We start from the raw sequence: 19541 nt of genomic DNA, 5'->3' as shown, positions 1-19541 counted from the left end.
CTTTTCCCTCTTCCCCTCCCCAGTTTGAGATAAGGTCCTTAAAGGTTTCAATTTCAATACTGTACTGCCTCCAATTCCCTGGTGCTGAGACCAAGGGGCGTGTCACCAAGTCTTTTCTTATTAATTTGAGCTTTTTTGTTTTAAGGCAGAATCATGCAGCCCTGGATGCCTTAGAGCTCACTCTGCAGACCGTGCTGGCCTCGAACTCAAGATCCCTCTGCCTCTGCCTCTGCCTCCTAAGTGCTGGGATCAAAGGCACTGCACCATGTGCAGCCTAATATGGACTGTATGAGTGCTTTCTGGCCTGGTGAAATGGCCCTGTGGCAGCAAGGCTGAAGCTTTCTGTTTGACTCTTGAGGCTCACATGGTAGGAAAAGGGAAGTCACAGGCAGGAGCTGTTCTCAGACCTTCAAGAACTCATAAAACAACAACAACAACAACAACAACAACAAAAACCCCCCAAAAATCCCCCCCCCAAAAAACCAAAAACAAAAAACTACAACACAAAACTTTGTCAAGCAGGAATGTAGCCTCAGCACTGGGAAGAAGATATACACAGTAAACACACAACCTCCAAAACACAATACCCATCAAAATAAAATTTAAAAGGTTTGGCCAAATAGTCATTTTCACTTACTACAAAAACTCATCTAAGATGCCAAAGGCTTCAAGAGAGCAAGTGAAGACGGGGCGCAGCCCAGCGGCAGCATGTGCTGGTTTGGCGGCAGTGCTAAAAGCCTGGGTTTGAAGAGGGGAAAGGGCAAGCAAGTTTCTGGTGCAGTGGCTACAGTATGACGTTTCTGCATGTGTCTAAGATAATCTTTGATGATTTAAAAACTGAAGATGGCTGGAGAGATGGCTAGCAGGTGAGCGCAAACACTGCTCATGGCTTGGCTCCTAAGACACTGCGTGGCTCACAACCAACCACCTGCAACTCCTTCACGTTGCTCCACATGCAATGCCTTTGTTCTGACATTGTAACACTTGTGCACCCTCCCCCCCTCAAATACATGTAACTAAAAATAAAATAATCCTATTGATGATAAGGTACATATCAGAATAAACACCTGGAGTTAAGGCCAGGTGAGGTTCGTCCCAGCACTTGGGAGCCCCAAGACAACTAGAGCTGCACAGACAACCCTGTCTCAAAGCCGACAAGCAAAGCAACTAAACAAAGACCGGAGCTATAGGAACATTTACCACAGCAACTTACTAAGCTTAATGCAGTTTTTGTGTTTGGTGGGTGATGGCTGAGTTACTCATACGTTCTTTGTGCTACAGACAGCAGAGCATGCTGGAGACATGGGGAGCTAGGGATGCTGACCTCAGCAGGTGCTTCTATACCTAGCAGGTAGAATGCGCCGTCCATTTGCAGTCTTCATCTTTTTCTAGCTTGTTAGGAGGCTGGGGCTAGGCCAGTGGTCCTCAGCCTTCCTGATGCTGCGACCCTTGGATACAGCTGCTCATGCTGTGGTGAGCCCCAGCCACGAGAGGTATTCATTGCTGCTTCATAACTGTAATTTTGCTACTGTTATGAATCATAATGTATTTTAGGGGACAGAGGACTGCTAAAGGGCCACGACTCACAGGTGGAGAACTATAGGTTCATTGTCCAAATAAATGCAAGTATCCTTCTTCAGAGCTCCACAATCCAGATTGTGGGCACATAAGATTCCAGCCCCAGCTCCCATACTCCTGGCAGTGCCTGAGTGAGTAAACTTCGGATGGGGCATGCAGCTGGAGCGGAGGAACAAAACATACTCATAAGGAGATGGGAGTCGGAATGCCTCTCAAGTTTCAGGAATATCAAACCATCCACTTGCAAACTTTCTGGGCTCCAACTAGCTGGACTTGAGTAGTAGTATCTTTGGAAACATATAGCTATATATCTATGTTAGTGGTTAATGGAGCCAGGCAACTACTGAATAGAAGAGGTATCACACTGCTTCAGCTGGAATCCAGGACAAATGAATAGCATTTAGGATTTGATTAGTCTCCTAGACTTTTAGCTTAGGAAACCATTTTTTTTAAAAGTCATATTTATTAATTATGTATACAGCTTTCTGCCTGTATGTATGCCTGAAGGCCAGAAGAGGGCACCAGATCCCATTACAGATGGTTGTGAGCCACCATGTGGTTGCTGGGATTTGAACTCAGGACCTCTGGAAGAGCAGTCAGTGCTCTTAACCTCTGAGCCATCTCTCCAGCCCCCCAGGAAACCATTTTTTTTTTACCCCCTTAAATATTCTACCCTGAAGTAAGTTTATAAATAAATTCCAAAGACTTAATATAATTCATATTTAACATATTTCTTCAAATAAACACAAAATAAAATAGTGAGGCAAAGAGATGAAACAACTGCAAAGTAGGGTGGCAATCTGACGCTAGCTGGTTACCATGTGGCTTATATTGGTCTAAGCCTGGTAACAGGACATATGAGGTTAATCGAGGGAGGCAAAGCTGTGTTGAGCTCTATGAGTGCAAGACTAGCCTGGTCTCCACAGTGAAGCCTTATCTCAAAATAAATAAGTAAATAAACAAATAAGCAAATAAATAAATAAAAATTCCATTGGTTAATTTGGGCATTGCGTTTCAAGTATGGTCAGGTAACAAACTGTTAGTTCCTGTAAAGAAAAAAACATAAACCAACCAGCCAACCAAAAGCCAACGAAGGACGACTTTTCCAAACTCCATGAGGCGAGGTGACTTTTCATTTCATTTATTTAGTTATGACTAAATATGACGACTACCCCAATTTCCTAGGAAGTTTTCTCTTGATACTGCTGCTGTTTCACGGTATAAGGGCTGCAAGTCTCACAAGACATAAGGACCACAATTTTTGACTGCAAACCATGATGCTGGGTAATGTTTGAATGAAAACATTTGGTATGGATGGTCAGATGAAAGATACCAAAATGTCAGCCAGCCCATCGACTGCTGTTGCCATGAGATTCAACAGTCAACATCAGTCTGATAAGCTACCCGACAAGGTGGTACAGCCATGCAGATGTCACGACCACGGCAAGGGGCAAGCACGAGGTGCTCAGGCAGGGTTTAAAGCAAAGCAAACATGTCTGGCTTGCCGGGGTTTAATGCCAATTCTAGGAAAGAAAGCTGTTTATTTTCCTACCAAGCAAAACAAAATGAACAGGGTCAATCAAAAAATGTCAAGGGAAAATCACATTGAAATAAAACACAGAAACACACAGAGAAGTAAACTTCTACCTGTGAAAGCCAGAGTACAAACAGCTAAAGCTAACAGGAACATGGATGCCTTTCTTGCTAGTGTCCCCTGACTACACATCACCACTTCTTGTTTTTAATCAAGTAAGAGATGCCCATCCCAGGCGAACCTCATGGTCCTGCTTAGCTCTCCAGGTCCAACAGAACAAATACCTTGCAGTGGTTCTCTCAGGCCGAGTGAGAAGGCCTAGGCACTCCTGGCTTACGTCTCATCAGCAAGACTGCCACTCACTTTGTACAAGTGAAAAAGAAACAAAAACCATAGCACTAAAGAAAACAGACACAATTTCGGAATGATCAAAGATGTCTTTATAAAGTTTTTCACGACTTCATTCTAAATATACAGAATAAAAAATGGCAGACTCATTTGTGAGACGCCAACCAGATTTTCCTTATACTGTCTCAAAATTTAAAGATCAATTTCCCCAGAGGGTGTGCAATGCATCATAAAATGGCCTTTTTGAGGGTGGGAAAGGAAGGCATATTAAATTGTTCCATGATAGACATGCAAGACTGCTATCCAATATATATATAACTTATATACATTTGGTGACTTAGAAAAAAAAACAATCATTTGTGACAAGCCTAAAAAGCCCGACATATTTAAGATACTTCAGAAGGTTCTGTGTGGCCGAGGTTCTCCAGTTGGACCACGTGGCCCTGAAAGTATCAGAAGGCCAGTTTTTGTTAAGTTTGCAGCAGAACATCATATCCACCCTAAAGAATACAACGTAGACTGAACCGAGGGTGGAGACCTTACCTTAACAAATAAAGCAAAAGTATGTCAGTGTAAAATATGGGCTAAACTGCTTTCAGGAAGAATGTTTTAAAAATCAATACAGGTTGGAAATGGGGATCTTCCTTCCTGGTTAGAGCCCTCCCGATGTCAGGCAGGACTCCATCATGTTAACTTCTGCAGATAAAAACTCTCTGCTTATTTAGTTTTCTCCTCTGAGTTCAAGCGCTGCTGGATTCGTTTGGCATAGCTTTGTGCCATGGAGTTAATGATAGACAGGATAAAGTAACACACCATTGCCACGACCAGCTTCTCAAACATCCAGGACAACCAGTTTTCTCCCTGTAGGGATGAAAGCAGAACAATTCAAGAAAAAGGGTTTCTTCAGTTCAACGCTAAGGAGATTATTTGCAACACTTCAAGGGAAATGATGAGAACTTGAGGCTTGCCTATAAAACCCAAACAATTAAAACCAGTCTCTAGGTACGCTGAATCTACATTCAGGCCAAACTTTTTCACACTGTTAGCTGAAGCTGCTGGATGGACAGCTGATGCTAACTTGTGTGGCTTAGGAGGGGTGGGAGGGAGAGCTCTTCCTTTATACTGGGCCCGGTCTGGTTAAAGTGTACTCTCTCAGCGGCCTCGAAGATCTTGCTTGGAGGGGAGGAGGATCTAAACTTTGTTTCAGTGTTAGAGCTGCTTTTAGAACAGAAATGTGAGCCATCTTTGGACAAGGACAGCAGCAAAACACTACTACCCTAAAGCCAAGGGAAAACAAGTGCCCTCCTCCAGGCTCCCTGCTCAGGGTGCTGCCTACACATCTGCTGGGTTTTTTCCTCTCTGCCTCAGGAACTGAAGGTAAAATGGCCAGGCAGTTTATTCAAGTTAAAAGTTCAGCTGTGGTAGGAGCCTTGCTTTATTTAAAAATGAGAGAGAGAGAGAGAGAGAGAGAGAGAGAGAGAGAGAGAGAGAGAGAGAGAGAGAGAGAGAGAGAGAGAGAGAAAGAGCAAGCAAGCAGTTGCTTTCCTACAGCAGAAATGAAAGGTGATAATCATGTTACCTAATACTTGGTGATAGTGTACGTTTAACTTTTTAACCCAGTCTGGAAGTGTATGTAATAACTCATTTAGAATCAAGACAACATTGCACACAACAGACTCCTGTCTTCCATTAATTACCCCATCCTTATTTTCTAAAAACCCACTAGATACAGACCAATAAACTACCTCGGCCACCCCATCTAGAAATCGGGAGAGCCCTGAATCTAATTTGAGCCTGCCGCTGTTGCTGCTGCCGCTGAGGGCAAGAAGCTGAGGGGTCCTCACCTGTGGTGTGCCCGCTTCACTTCTGTGATGAAGCTTCTGCCGCTGTGCCTCCAGGTATTCCTGAAAAGGCTTCTGCAGAGACGGACCTATGCCGGGGACAGCACTGGAAGCAGGGACCAAAGGAAAGACACATTTGGGAAGAAAAGCAAGAGAAATGTTAAAGGAAATCCACTTACCCTTCAGATTTCAAAAAAAGGGGGGGTTTGGAGGGAGGCAAGGACTGCATAAAAAGGACAAAATTCAACAATCAGAGACGAATCAATCCCGTGGTCAGTGATAAAATCCCTCCTGAACTCCTTAGAGACATCGACAACACTAATGCATTTGGGAGACAGCAGGAGAGAGCCCAGAGCCACTGCTATGTCAGAAGGGTGAGGCCAGCGAGCACAGCTGAGACTGCACACTGCTGTGGCACAAAGAATAAAATGAATGACTTCTGAGAAGTCCCACATTTATCACCACTAGTTCCTGTAAGAACTGGTTTAAACCGATTAATAAGGAAATGACTTATGCTTGTGTCATCTCTAGTTAAAAAAGAAACTGCCCTCCCTCTCTCTGACTGTCCCGTTTTCTCAGGGGGATGGGGTGGGTGGGAGGTGCTTTCTCAATCTAAGTCCTTATTAGGACAACCCCTGCGTCATCCTTATCCAAAAAGAATGCATTAGCACATTGGGGAGGCACCTCCCCCAGCCAGAAGTCAGTGATTAACAAAGGAACAAAGAGGAACTACGAACCCTGAATCATTTCATGGCTTATGATGGATGTTTGCACAGAAACCCCTGTACATTACTAAACAGCTTGTTCCAAGACGTCTGGATAGCTACCTCTGATAAGGCTCTGGACCAACCACGGTCCCCAGAGTTTGTAGAGCCAGGGCTGTAAAACCGGTCTGGCAACTGAAGCTACCAGGTTCCTTCCCACCCCCACCCCTTTTTCTTTTGATAGCTAACAGGTTGTATAAAATGGTACTGTGGGGCAACTTTGAAAAAGCAAACATCCTTACTTCCTGTAACCTTTATTTTCTCATCTGTCTTATTTGCTACAAGGCAAATAAGCCTGTACTTTTTCTAGGGCCAGCGAAGTATAGCAGGCCCATGTGTGCAGTGCCCAGTGCTATTGCGCAGTGTGCTGACACCAGTGAACTCTTTTTCCCTGGGACAATTAAGTTGCTGCTTACAAAAGCAGAATAATAAGAGAAGACTTTTTTTTGCTACTATATTTGCCAGCCAGAAACAACTTCCTAACTGCTGGCTATTCTTTTTCTTTTTGTACTATTATTACCTATCAATCCTTTAACGTTTAAAGGAGTCCCCACTTTGTGTCGACACTATAAAAAAAGAGAAAAACAAAACACTCCCAAACAAAATGCAGCTGGGCATATCAGCACACTCTAGTAGTCTCAGCACTCATGAGGCAGAGGCAGGTGAGTCTCTGTTAAGAGGCTAGCCTGGTCTTTTGTAGGAACAGCTAGGAGAGCCAGAGCTACACAGAAACCTTGTCTCAAAACCAAACAGGAGAAAGTACAATCCTAAATGCTCAGTGTGTAGCCGGGTCTATAGAGTGAGTTCCAGGACAGCCAGGGCTATACAGAGAAACCCTGTCTCACAAAAACCAAACCAAACCAAACCAAACCAAACCAAACCAAACCAAACCAAACCAAAACTTTGGGGAACCTGTGAGGTAGCTCAGCAGGTAAAGATGCCTAACAATCTGAGTTAGGTTCCTAGGACCCATATGTAGGAGGAAAAAAACCAGGAGCTGTCCTCTGGTTATGGCGGTGCATTCAAAGCCATTGTGTCTGTCCACACAGTTTGCTGGAATGGTTTTGATATCTAGATAGTTTATTCCTAGTGTAAATGGAGAGACTATTTGCATTCCTGCCTGTACCATAAGGAACAGTTGCTTAAGGTAAGGAGATGTCTATCCACTGAGAGAGTCCCACATGGGACTGCACAGGCCTACTGTTTGCCACTGTAGGTATGCGGTCAGTTGGCCCTCTGCCTCACCCTTGAAGCTCGTCTGTTCAAGCTATAATCACCGTCCCTCAGTCATCTCTCCTTTCTCCTCCCAGTTCTTTTAGCATTTATTTTCTACACTGAGCATTTAGTTGGTTTTTTTGTTTTGTTTTTGTTTTGATTTTTGTTTTTTTCGAGACAGGGTTTCTCTGTATAGCCCTGGCTGTCCTGGAACTCACTCTGTACACCAGGCTGGTCTCGAACTCAGAAATCCACCTGCCTCTACCTCCCAGAGTGCTGGGATTACAGGCGTGCGCCACCAACGCCCAGCCCCACAAAGTATTCTTACACCAGAGATTTTGAATAATTGAAAAAAAAAAAAGAAAGAAAGCTACTGCAACTAGTGCTTTTGACCACAGAGCCATCTTTCTCCTGCCCACGTCCCCCTGTTTCTTGGACAGGGGCTCAAACAGCTCAGGCTGGGCTAGAAGTTGTTATACAATTCCCACTTGCCAAGACTCCTGATCTTCCTGCCTCTGCCTCCAGAGTGCTGAGATTTCAAGCCTGTGCCATCATACCCGGTCTGTCCACAGCTTCACACTGCTAGAAGACACCCGGCCATCCTCAGCCACAGCTGGCACACTCAGCACACATTTAAGACAAATTTTTAAAAGCTCAAAAACTCATCCCTCAAGTTATGTTTGAGAATACCAGAAGGACGAGTCTATTTTCTGACACACTAGGAATAGTGTGCTTGGTGCTGTGTGTGCGTGTGCCTGTGCATGTATACATACATGTTTAGTGTTGGTTACACTTGTCATTCTGAAGGCATTATGTTCAGAGCCACTGTGTGCCCACAGCTAAGAACTCTTATCTAACTCTCAATAGCGGGTGAAGCTCAGAGCACTGGTTTTGTGATATTGAAGAACACAATGCTGTGGAAGAACAAATATAGACAGAGCTACAATTTAGTATTGAGCTGTTTTGTAGCACCCTTTATTAGACTAAAATGTACTTAAGCCAGCTTTATAAATAGCTGCTTTCTCTCAATAAGAAAGCATTGAAAGAGGAAAGGTCGTCTGATTTACCCTTACCTTGTTGTCCTTTTAAACAACAGGGAGAAAAATATTCTATGGATAAATTGGGAGGCAGAGGCAGGTGAATCTGAGTTTGAGGCCAGCCTGGACTACAGAGAGAGAGAGAGAGAGAGAGAGAGAGAGAGAGAGAGAGAGAGAGAGAGAGAGAGAGAGAGAGAGAGAAAGAGAGAAAGAGAGAAAGAGAGAGAGAGATCCAATATAACAAGGGCTACATAGAGAAACCCTGTTTTGAAAAACAAACAAAAATTAAGCCCAAAACAAACAAACAAACAAACAAACACAAATTTTGTAGGTGGTAGGTTTATTTTTTGTTACTGACTTTTGGGGGAGGGGCGTGGGGGTATCACAAAACAACAAAAATCTATCCTAAACTCTCTCTTTTTAAATGATTTATGTATGTATGTATGTATGTATGTATGTATGTATGTATGTATGTATGTGAGTACACTGTAGCTATCCTCGGACACACCAGAAGAGGGCATCTGATCCCATTACAGATGGTTGTGAGCCACCATGTGGTTGCTGGGAGTTGAACTCAGGACCTCTGGAAGAGCAGTCAGTGCTCTTAACCACTGAGCCATCTCTCCAGCCCTATCCTAAACTCTTAAAAGAAAAACCTCAAAAGTTCAGAACTCAAAACTGATTTCATGTGTTTGACTGTTTCCCATGTTTGTACCTAAGTATATGTTAGCACAAACAGAAGACAGACTTCCTGACAAACAGTAATTACTGTTTAAAAAAAAAAAAAAAAGGAAAGAAAAATGCAGCAGCACACAGTGGCTCACAACTACAGTGCTGAGATGAGTGAGGCAGGAGAATGTGCAGGACACGCCAGCGGCTGCAGCCTGAACAGCAGTGTAAGGAGCCGAGCAGACACACACCACCAAGCAACCAACCAAAACCAACAAACAAACAAACACACTCAAAATAACACTAGAGAAAAATAAGTCTTTTTTTTTGTTTTTTGTTTGGATTTTTTTTTTTTTTGGATTTGTTCTTTTTTTTTTTTTCCCAAGACAGGGTTTCTCTGTGTAGCCCTGGCTGTCCTGGAACTCACTCTGTAGACCAGGCTGGCCTGGAACTCAGAAATCAGCCTGCCTCTGCCTCCCAGAGTGCTAGGATTACAGGCGTGTGCCACCACCGCCCGGCCCTGAGAAAAATAAGTCTTGATTACTTTGTAAGTAAAATCTTTCATTGTTAAAATAGTTTTAGAAACACTTAACTCTATTTGTCTAATTCATATATCTAACAAGAACGTACATTCTGAACTTTCCTCATCGTCTGCATCGTTTTTCTGTTCTCAGATATGTTTGTGTGGAGGAAGTTGCAGAGCTGGGGAGCTTGCTGAAGAGTTTGGGATTCATATTCCACCATGCAGACATCTTTATTTGTTGTTTAATACTGAACCCATACCAAATCCAAGTACACTAGAACCATCACTATCACCGCTGCCACCCGCCACCACCACCACCACCACCACCACCGCTACCACCCGCCACCACTGCCACCGCCACCGCCACCACCATCACCACCACTGCCTCTTCTTCCTCCTCCTACTTCTCATGGGAATTCTTTCAAACTGTGTCTCAAACAAGTTGAGACACATATAAAATCACATCTCACTACCTTTGAGCCACTTCTCTGCCATGGAGATAGTAACCTAACTAGATCGTAAACTTTCCCTTGTGCTTGCCACTGATTCTGTTTGGATCTTTCTAGTCAGATATGTTTTTGGTTACTGTATTGTCATAGCACTGTACTTAATAGAAATGAAGTGAAAAAGTATACTGTTTTGCTGAAAATGGGAGATCATGTCTATAATCCCTGCAGTGGGTAAACTAAGGCAGGACAGCAAGTTTGTGGTGAAACTGTTTTAAAATCAAAACAAGATCATTCAGGCAGCTCAGTAGGAAAGGGACAGGCGCGCACACCCCCCACCCCCCATCCCCACCCCCAATAAAACAACGCCAGGCATAGTGGCATATGCCTTTAATCTCAGCTCCTGGGAGGCAGAGGCCAGCCTAGACTATATACTGTGATTCAGGATAGCCAGAGCTACAGAGACCCTGTGTGTGTCTCATCCTCAGTCTTCTAAAAAATTAACCCCAAACCCAACTAACAAAAATGTACTGTTTTGTTAAGTAGTCGAAATTCATCTGACTAGTGCAGAGGCATAACTGAGGTACATTTCAAACTTAATGCAAGCTCTGCTTCTTTCTTGATTACTTCCCTAGGATCTCAGTATGAACAGGAGCACATAAAAACTTACTGGTGTGGGTCCTAAACAAGGAAGCTATGGTACAGAGTTGTTTTCCCCTTTACCTCATTGCGTGGTACTTCCAGGCTAAGTTTTTTGGCACCTCCTGGTGATTATTAGAGTACTAGCCTCAGGTGCTAACACAGAGATCACTGAGAACTCATAAGGGAGAACACTTTTAGAAGAGTCAGGTCATCATCACATTATTATTAAAAATAATGTATTGCTTTGGTTATATGCACACAAAAGCCCCACTTTGCTTGTTTGTGCACCCACAGAGCACTGCAGCCTGAAGTAGAGGTCAGAGGACAACATGTAGGCTGGTTCTTTCATCCCACCATGTGGGTCTTAGGAACTGAGCTCGATCCTCCTGCCTCTACATCTAGTGCTAGAATTAGAAGAATGTGCCACATCTGCCTTCTAAACCCATCCCAAGGCTTGGTTAACAGTCTAATTAAATGTCAAGGAGGAAGGCAAACTATCTACAAAAACAATCTCTTCTCCTTCCCGTCTCTCCTTTCTACACAGCCCAGGGTGTCCTGTTGGAACTCAGCGATCAACCTGCCCCTGCCTCCAGAGTGCTGGGATCACAGGTATGTTCCTTCGTACCCAGCAGGCTCTTGTCTTTATAATGGACTGCTCTGAAGGATCTTTTTAGGCATCTGGACAGTCAAACCTGTGCTCTGAGGAAAAACTTTTAAGAATTTTCTGGATTAAATTAGTAAATTTCAATAGTGAATGAAATTCAGGTAGGTTCTGAACTCATATCCTCCTGCCTGGGTTTCTCATATGTTGGGCTTACAGGCATGTACCAGGTTTTTCTGGTGAATTTAAGATATGGATGGGATGCAGTTCAGAAGCTTATGAGTAGAGTCCTAAGTAGAAAACTGTCTGCTTTTTCCTGTTTTTTGTTTTTTGCAGGGCTGGTGGGTGGTGGGTGGTGGGTGGTGGGTGGTGGGTGGTGGGTAGTGGGTGGTGGGCAGAGTCTCCTTATAGAGCCCAGGCTGGCCTGGAACTCTCAAGCATCCTGACTGAGTCGTTAGAGTGCTGGCATTGCAAGCATACACTAACATTCTGGGTTAGAATCATCATCTTCCGACTGAAGCCAGCAGTCTTCTGAAGACAATGGACTGGACACTTACAGCAATAGTGAGACAAACAGTGGGGTAGATATACTTTGGGGATAAAATAAAAGCCCTCTCTCGTTCCTCCATCATATGCAGACCTTTCTTCTATTAAAAAAAAAAGAGGCAAAAATTCTCTTTCTTGATAAGACACTTATAAATAATCCTGTTTTTAGAAATATGTTTAAAAGGGAGGGAGGGAGGGGGAGAGAGAGAGAGAGAGAGAGAGAGAGAGAGGGAGAGAGAGAGAGAGAGAGAGAGAGGGAGAGAGAGAGAGAGAGAGAGGGAGGGAGGGAGGGGGGAGAGAGAGAGAGAGGGAGGGAGGGAGGAGAGACAAAAACATTGTAGGGTTAAAATTTAAAATGTCCTCCCCACCCCCAGACAGTGAGTGATCTAAACAGGCTTAACGGTTAGTATTTTAATGAGTTGTCATTTCCTGTTTGATAAAGATTCTCACAGTGTTTAACCACCAGTTTCCCTGGGGACCAACCAATACTAGAGCTCTATTCATAGTGACTCAGAGCCGACCTCAGACTCCTAGCCTGATTCAACAATGACAGATTACCAGAAAATCTCTTCTTAAGGTGGACTCCTTAGAAAGGGCAGGGAAATTTATCAAGAAATCTTCTGAAGAAGCCAAAAGCCATCTAATAGGGCCTTCATTAATATTAATACCTGTCTTGCCCTCAGAGATTAGAGGGAAAAAATAAGAAGATACCTACTGTTAGCTAACTATCGCAGGAGTGAGTGATTGAACTGGCACTGACAGAAAACCAGTATCTTTAACTTGGTGAAAGTAAGATCTAGGAATTCTGGGTACCTGGAATAAAAGTTTTACTATTGATACCATTTCATTGAACATAGAAGACAATCTAAGAAGCTGATGTTGCCAGGGAAAATTGGCAAACTGACCTGAATACTTTACCTCTTTTGTATTTGAAATGTGGTTTCTTTATACACCGGGGGTTTGGAAGAGTATCCTAACATACAATGAATGCAGAGTGAGAATTACATACTGCACTGGAAATTCTAGGCCTCTTATGTGGACTTGTTTGCACTGATAATCTCTGGCACCTTCTAAAATTTGGTTAGGGTTAGGTTTAGGGTTAGGTGATTCTACCTCAGGGTTTGGGATGAAAACATCTTGAATTTCATTTGCACCTGTGCCCCTCTGAAATAATTAAAAATTCTTTTGTATTCAACTTAACTCACTGCGTACCCAGTGGTATTATTTATACACATGATAGCATCCCATTTCTTCAGGCATATGGTTGCTACTGCCTCACAAGCAGTTTCTAGCATGAAAGGTTTTGCAATGCCCTTGCTTTTGAATGTTTGGGATCATTTCTTCAGAATGCAGACCTGAAGGACAGGCAGGCACTTTTGTCAATGGTAAAGCAGGAGTTTAAGGAATGGTCTGTTGTAATGGCTGTATTACAACAGCTGATGGGGACTGGTTCTCCACGCACATTTCCAACTTCCAAGCCTGAGGGACAAGCACTGCCTTCTGTGGGGCTCTCTCAGCACACTTGGAAACACATCTTCATTTCAGTTTCCAAAGAACAGAGGCTAATAAATTCATCAGGTTGTGTTTGAGACAGAGAAATACTCTGTAGCTCAGGCTGGACTGGAAATCATGGTAATCCTCCTGCTTCAGCTGAGAAGATTACTAGAATGAGCTACCAGGCAAGAATTCTTCTCATATCTATCTCCACTGATATTTTCTCTTATGTTGCTCTGGCTATCTTAGAACTTGCTATGGAGACCAGGCTGGCCTCTAACTCACAGAGATTAGCCTGTCTCTGCCTCCAGATTATTGGAATTAAAGGCATGTATGCAGTACCATGCCTCTAGCCTTTATATTTTTACTGTTTCTCCCCACCCCCTTCCCCAGCATGCTCAGTAGTAATTTGTATTTCCTTTTTCCTTAAGTTTTTTTTTTTGTGTGTGTGTGTTTGTATTTGTGTGCCCAAATGTGTGTGTGTGTGTGTGTGTGTGTGTGTACAGGTCACATATCTAAGAAGGCCAGAAAAGGGCACTGGATCCCATGGAGACAATTACAGGCAGCTATGTCCTACCCGATACAGGTGCTGGAAACAAAACCTGGGTCTGCCTGAAAGCAGCAGTGCTCTTGATGGCTGAGCCATCTCCCCAGCCCTGGAAGTTCTATTTTCGATCTAGGTTTGTTTGTTTGTTTGTTTTTTGGGGGGGCTAGTATTTCCTTCATCCAAAATCACATAGCAATTCTTCCTCCTATTAATGAAAGAATAGGTTTATATATCTTGAAACTATTTATAGGGCAATTAAAATGTGTCAGGAATGTCTGACTGCCTTTTGCTTTACCCTGTATTATCTAACATAATTGGTTTTAGCTTTACTATTCCATTGAAATGCTCTGATAATGGTGACTTCCTAATAAAATACCCATTTCTCATCAACAGTCTAACTATGCTGCATCCCAGCATCTATGAAGATGTTTCACGGAAGAGTTTCGATAGATTACCACAGAAGGGAAGCGTTCATCAACTGCAGAGGGAGGTAACTTTAAAATCAGAGTGTAGAACTGTGTCACCACAGCTGGGTCCTAAGCTAGTGATCTGTTCCCAGATCACTGAAATGAGTATTTGTGGTCCAGACTTCTATAACCTTTTAAGAAAATTATTTTCATAATGACCAATGTAAAACAGAATCAGAGACATGAACTAGATAACATTTTACAATAAAAAAATAGCCAGCAAGGCAGCCCATTCCTTTAATCCAAGACACTTCTGTGACTTCAAGGCCAGCTGGGTTTACATGAAGTGAGCTGCAGGACAGGCAGGGCTGCAGAGTAAGACCCTCTTTCAACAGTAGCAGCAGCAAGAACAAAAGAAGCTATCAAAAACAAAACAAAAAACAGAACCCAAACAGAAAAATAAGGAAAAATAAATAAATAAAAAGAAAATGTTGCGTTTTCCTCCTGTGGTCCAGGCTGACACAGCTCATTGTGACTACTTTCCACAGAGCTACGAAGAACTAGAAACAACATTCCGATTTCAGAACTTAATTACTAACTGGTTCAAATGATCTCTCCTGCCTACAGGCAAGCCTAACTCTGAGGTCAAACATCAAGTTAACTCAAAAATAGGAGACAGCAAAGAAGAGTATGGAACATTCTGTATCTGGTAAAAAGTCCCTGTCCGAGCCAAGCCCATCCCCCAGCTCTCCAGTTCAATGACAGAGTTATGGAAACTTCTCTCGTGTGGTAAAACTGGGACTTTGTCTTCCAATAAGACCCTGGCAAGCTGACAGCAAGCCAATGTTCTGCATATGGCTTATGTCATAGGCTTAATGTTATTTTCTGGGAATTCTTAGTCTCTATTTGGTGAGAATTCGGGAACATGTCATTTTATAATTACAATTTTCATTATTTGGTTCTGTACTTTAAGAAATATGTGCAGGTCTCATGTATTTCTTACAATGTAAGTCTACAATTAATTAAAAATCAGTCTTATGTCATCACAATAATAGGCAACAATAAATGAACAGTGCCTTTCAAGCTCTCACGTTTGCTGATGCTTTGGCTCTGACTTCCCTCTGATTTACTCAAAATGAGTCACACCAATGTACAAGCATTATCTTTAAAAACAACAGAATTCTATCCCTGCCCATTTGCTAAACACACCATAAATTAGAAAGCTATTATCTATATCTAGTCTTTCAAAATATGTAAGTAGTCCAATATATCCAATTATTTACAGAGTATAACTTAGATCAATCTAGTGCTTTAGATAATAAGGACATTTTCCCTTAAACCTATGATATCAGCATATTGATATCTACTTTCTAGAACTGTCCTAGAAATAAAATTGTTAATTATGATTGGGGAATAGGTATTATTTAAATTAGGGTATCATGTTTAGCTAGGCTACTTTATACTTATATTAAGAACAGCAATCCATTGGGGCGAGAGAGGCAGCCCAGTGGTTAAGAGGACTGGCTGTTCTTCCAGAGGATCTGAGCTGAGTTTCCAGCACAGGCAAATGACCACCTGTAACTCCAGCTCCAAGGACTCTGACACCTTCTTCCACTGGCATTCAAACACATGTGGTATTTACTGACAAAGATATACACACCTACACGGAAGTAAAAATATCAAGGCCAACCTGGTGTATATTGTGAGTTCTAGGCAGCCACAATGCATATTTGAGAGAAAGTTACAAAAGGAAAAAAAAAAAAAGAAAAAAAAAAGAAAAAGAAAGGAAAGAGTTTAAGATCATTCTGAGTCATATACCGAGAACCAGACAAACCTGAGCTACATGAACCCATGCCTTCAGGATTCAGTGTTATATTTATTATTTGTTACAGTGCTAAGTAGTCCCTGTAAACACTCTACCACAGAGCTACACCTCCAGCCATATTGGTAATTTTCATTTTGAACACTTATATTTAAAAACATCTAGGCAGGCCTCTTTAATCCTAGCACTGTGGTTAGAGACTGTGATTATAATTTAATTACTGACAAAATACTAACACTTTTGGTATCTGATGAGGAAGCCAAATCTAACTTACATTATTTAAAGATATTTAAAGATTTGTTTATTTAACCACTCAGCTATAACACAGACATACACGCACGCAGGCACGCACACATAATTTAGACAAAGTTTCTCTGTGTAGCCCTAGCTGTCCTAGAAGTTATTCTGTAGACCAGCTATCCTTGAACTCACAGAGATCTTCCTGACTACGACCCAAGTGCTAGGATTAAAGGTGTGTGCCACTACCAGAGGGCTTATATATAATAATTAATAATAATGTGTATGCATATGTGTCAGCATGTAGGTATGTGTAGAGAGGTACCCTCGGAGGTCAGGACTGCAGCAAGTCCCTGGGAGATGGAGTTGCAGGAAGTTATGAGTCATCAATGTGGGTGTTTAAGCCAGAGCCATCTCTCTAGTCCCTCATTGGGATTCTTTCAGGAACCATGCTAATGCAGTTTAAAAGAAAGTAATAGGAAACAGAATATACTGCAATTTAACTAAGTTGTCCAAATATTAAAAAGGCACTTCAACTTCTATATACTGTAGACAAATGGCAGAATTTCCTAGAAACTCCAAAATCAAAGGAAACAGAAGAATATGGGCTATGCAAAAGATCCGCTGATTTTATAGGGTGGACCTCTATTTGAATAGCATGTGGTCATTTCCTGAGTATCTGTTCTGTGTGAGTCAGGCTGTCAGGTGCTCAGAACAGTAAACAATACACATGGTCTCTGAAATTAAGAAGCTCACAGATGCTGGACGTGGGTCAGTAGAAGCAGGTGGACCTCTGTGGGTTGGCAGAAACAAGATGGCCATCAGGGATAGGGAGGTGGCTGAGTTGGTCCAGCATGCAAACAGTCTTGGATTTGATTCCCAAAGTCACATAAACTGAGCCTGGTGGGGCACATCTTTAATTCCAGCTCAGTAGGGGGAGGAAAGTTTAAGAAGTTTAAGACCAGTCTCAATTACATAAGAATGTTTGAAGTCAGCCCAGGTTACATAGGACTCCCAGAAAAAAAAAGGGGGGGCAAAGGGGGAGCCACAGAAGTAATGATATATTCATAAACATAAAAATAAAACTGTAAATGTATGTCATGTATGTTGCTATGAAGAGAAGTCCCTGGCTCAGGAATATCCGACCAAATCACAGGGAGTTTTCTAAGGATAAAAGCTGAAAAGTAATGGACATTCTTACTGTGGATGATGGGTTTACCCTCCATACATTTGGCACCATTGTGGAATACATACACGAAGTTGAACTCAGGGCCTCAAGCATGCTGCCAAAATGGTATTCTGCTAAGCAAGTGCTTTAGCACCTGAGATAACTTGATTGAGACTGACAGACTGGGAGTTGCTAACAGCACATGGGACAGTCCTTCAAAACAGGATTATTTGGCCTAAAACACCATGAGTGTAAAAGTCAAGATATCCTGAGGCAGGCAAAGGAAACAGACTCAAACATGAATGCTGGGATCCAAGCGTCCGTGACACTGAGCAGGAGGAGGACACTCGGAGCTCCCACCCACACCTTAAGGACTTTTGGTTTTATTTCTTGGGGTGGGGGGAGAGCAGAGGACTGAGGGTATTGTTGGTAACATGTCAGATTAAAAAGGTTTCTGATGGCAGTGCGGTGTAACAGATCTGAAAGGACAGGAACAGACTGGGTATGTGAGACAGGCAGCTCTGTAATACAAGCGTCTAGAAACTCCAGAGGCTGGAGAAACAGATGATGGTGGAGAGGTTGTGAAGCAGCTGAAACTATTCCTGCTACAAGCATTTAGTCTGAGGAAAGAGAAATGAAGAAAGTGGGTGTGGCAGGACTCTCTGTCACTCTCCAGTGGGTGTGTATGACAGGTAACAACATGTCTGTGCTTTTAGAATTTTCTCAAGGGAGGTGGAGTAGTCTCTAAGGTTTGATGAATATAAAATAGGAGGAGATTTCCTTAAAAAATAGGAGACAAAATATTTAGTCCCCACATCCCCATGCAACGCATAGTCGCTCAGGATGGCTCAGACCCTGGGCCTGCCTTAGCCTCCCAGTGCTGGGGGACAGGCCTCTGCGGCAGGGCCACCTCCCCTTCTCTTGCTGTCGGAGTGATGTATGATGACATACAAAGAATTCTGTTTATACAGATTCAGGCAGCATAAAAGCCAGACAAGTTGTCTTCCTTCCTTCCTTCCTTCCTTCCTTCCTTCCTTCCTTCCTTCCTTCCTTCCTTCCTTCCTTCCTTCCTTCCTTCCTCCCTCCCTCCCTCCCTCCCTCCCTCCCTCCCTCCCTCCCTTCCTTCCTTCTTTGTGTAGCCCTGGCTTTCCTAGAACTTAATTTGTAGACCAGGCTAACTTTGAATTTATAGAGATTGCCCCAGCCACTGTCTCTTGAATACTGGGATGGGATTAAAGGCCTTTGTTTGTTTGTTTGGTTTTGGTTTTTTGAGACAGGGTTTCTCTGTGTAGCCCTGGCTGTCCGGGAACTCACTCTGTAGACCAGGCTGGCCTTGAACTGAGAAATCCACCTGCCTCTGCCTCCCAAGTGCTGGGATTAAAGGTCTGCGCCACCACTGCCCGCAAGGCATGAGCCTTTAATGTATAAATTATATTTCACATAAATGATCAAAGATTTAGGAATTAATAAACCAGTGCTTGGTTCTATTTAGTATATTCTCAAGAATGTATTTTTCCTTAATTATTTCATTAGAGATACAAAATATTATAAAAACTCTTTTATTATAAAACATATCCAAGAATATCTATGCTATATAGCGAGCACACTATATACTCTTTGAAGAGTAATGAATCAACACAAACAACCAAGTAGCAATTCATTTTAAACATTAACAAATTTTCACAAATAATTTGGTTGTGTCAGTGACTTTTAAGATGGAAATTTACATTAAAAGAAAAGTATACTTCAACTTAACCAGTTCCCATCATGCACCACTCTATTACTAAATGAAAGAAAATTCTCTTGTAAAAAAACAAAAAACCAAAAAACGAATAAACAAACAAACAAACAACCCAAACCACATGAAAGATGAAGTAAGCAAGCTAAAAAACCAACAATTCTTGATTTTATTTCTACCATCTGACTCTGTTCATATTCCATTTGAAAGTTAATCAAAATGGGTGTTTTTTTTTTTAAACTGTTTTGTTGACCTGAAGCTGGTAATGTTGTGACATTATGATTTGAACTATGTTCAAATGGTCTTACTTCTGAAAACTGCAAAAAAAAATAAATGCATCAAATAGTTTAGCCATTTAATTGGCCTAATTTTTCTCTAGTGAAG

General features: G+C 42.3%; 1 protein-coding gene and 1 long non-coding RNA gene across 3 annotated transcripts in view; one reads left to right on the top strand and one right to left on the bottom strand.

Annotated features, from left to right (window-relative positions):
- Positions 1 to 2703: 2703 nt before the first annotated feature.
- The window catches only part of Vmp1 (vacuole membrane protein 1), a 102669-nt gene continuing 85831 nt past the window's right edge, over positions 2704 to 19541 (bottom strand). For both annotated transcript variants that reach the window (XM_052194321.1, XM_052194322.1), the window contains exons 11-12: positions 5305 to 5407; positions 2704 to 4321 (exon numbers count right to left, since the gene is read on the bottom strand). In XM_052194321.1, coding sequence (XP_052050281.1) covers positions 4178 to 4321; positions 5305 to 5407 — 247 coding nt within the window. In that variant the 3' untranslated portion in view covers positions 2704 to 4177. The remainder of the gene's footprint in view (positions 4322 to 5304; positions 5408 to 19541) is intronic.
- LOC127693469 (uncharacterized) lies at positions 10969 to 15275 on the top strand. The gene is made up of 4 exons (XR_007979700.1): positions 10969 to 11206; positions 13825 to 13918; positions 14179 to 14275; positions 14820 to 15275. It is a non-coding gene; the product is annotated as an uncharacterized LOC127693469 (long non-coding RNA).

The sequence above is a fragment of the Apodemus sylvaticus genome, chromosome 10 (genome assembly GCF_947179515.1).
Source record: "Apodemus sylvaticus chromosome 10, mApoSyl1.1, whole genome shotgun sequence".
NCBI classification, from domain to species: Eukaryota; Metazoa; Chordata; class Mammalia; order Rodentia; family Muridae; genus Apodemus; species Apodemus sylvaticus.
Note: the sequence above shows the minus strand (reverse complement) of the source record. Positions and strands in the feature narration are given on the sequence as shown.